Here is a 1,064-nt window from a genome sequence, read left to right on the forward strand (position 1 = left end):
ATGTTCCCTGCATCTCTACTGCTGCTGCTGCTAGCAGCTGCATCCTGTGAGTCTCAGTGTTTGGGTTTTGCGGCAGATCAATGCTTTCATTTCAACAGCATTGCAAATATTCAGCATTGGTCAAGAAATATCTGTGTATCTTTTGTCAAATTGCTGAAAAATGTATTCTTATGTCCTTCTTTCAACAGGTGTGCAGTGTAATGTTGAACTCACTCAGCCAGCTTCCATATTTGGAAAGCCAGGACAGTCTCTGACTATCACCTGTAAAGTCTCTGGGCATTCCCTGAGCAGTTATACCACATTCTGGATCCGGCAGCCTGCAGGAAAAACCCTCGAGTGGGTTGGATTTATTAACAGTGGTGGGGGCACCCGTTACAAAGATTCCTTAAAGAACAAGTTCAGCATCTCCAGAGACACCTCCAGCAGCACAGTGTCTTTACAAGGAAGCAGCCTGCAGGCTGAAGACACAGCTGTGTATTGTTGTGCCAGATACACACAGCGAGTGAAAGTCATTTAAAAGCAATGCAAAAACTTTGTCACACTTCATTAATCACAGTCAAAATGCTCAGCTTGCTGTATACTGGCCCATTGTAAGAGGTGATATTAATGACAGAGTGGTGGAATGGTCACAGAGACTCCTCAATGCCATTGTCTGTCTGCCTTCTTTATGAGCACTATAGATAATCCCTAGAACAAAGAGCTAGCATCCACAGCCTTACAACCTGGATATGAATATACTCTATGAATGCGAGTGCTTTTCCACCTACCTCTTTATTTCACTAGTTTAGCCTTGTGAGGATATCAATAATAAACTCACTGTGCACCTCCTACATATAAACATAAGCAATGAATGTGTCAGGAGTGACACTATGCCCAGATAGTTCGCCCTCCTAGGGATCCGCCCGCCACAAGAATGCCAGGACAAGGTGAGTAGGAGCAACTCTTTATTCTTTTAAAAAAACACAAAATTTAACAAGGCAATTCATAAAATCTGAGACGCCGCTATCCCTCTCCCAGCGAAGCCCTTCCCCCTATCCTTCTATCCACCCCTGTCTGCCCTCCCT

At 44.3% G+C, this 1,064-nt stretch overlaps 1 gene segment (V, D, J or C); it reads left to right on the forward strand.

The window, feature by feature from the left end:
* On the forward strand, positions 1-517 carry LOC118791105. The segment is given in 2 exon segments: positions 1-46; positions 189-517. Coding segments are annotated over 2 exon segments (375 nt in total).
* Positions 518-1,064: the final 547 nt, after the last annotated feature.

This window comes from Megalops cyprinoides, chromosome 1, assembly GCF_013368585.1.
Source record: "Megalops cyprinoides isolate fMegCyp1 chromosome 1, fMegCyp1.pri, whole genome shotgun sequence".
Taxonomy (NCBI): domain Eukaryota; kingdom Metazoa; phylum Chordata; class Actinopteri; order Elopiformes; family Megalopidae; genus Megalops; species Megalops cyprinoides.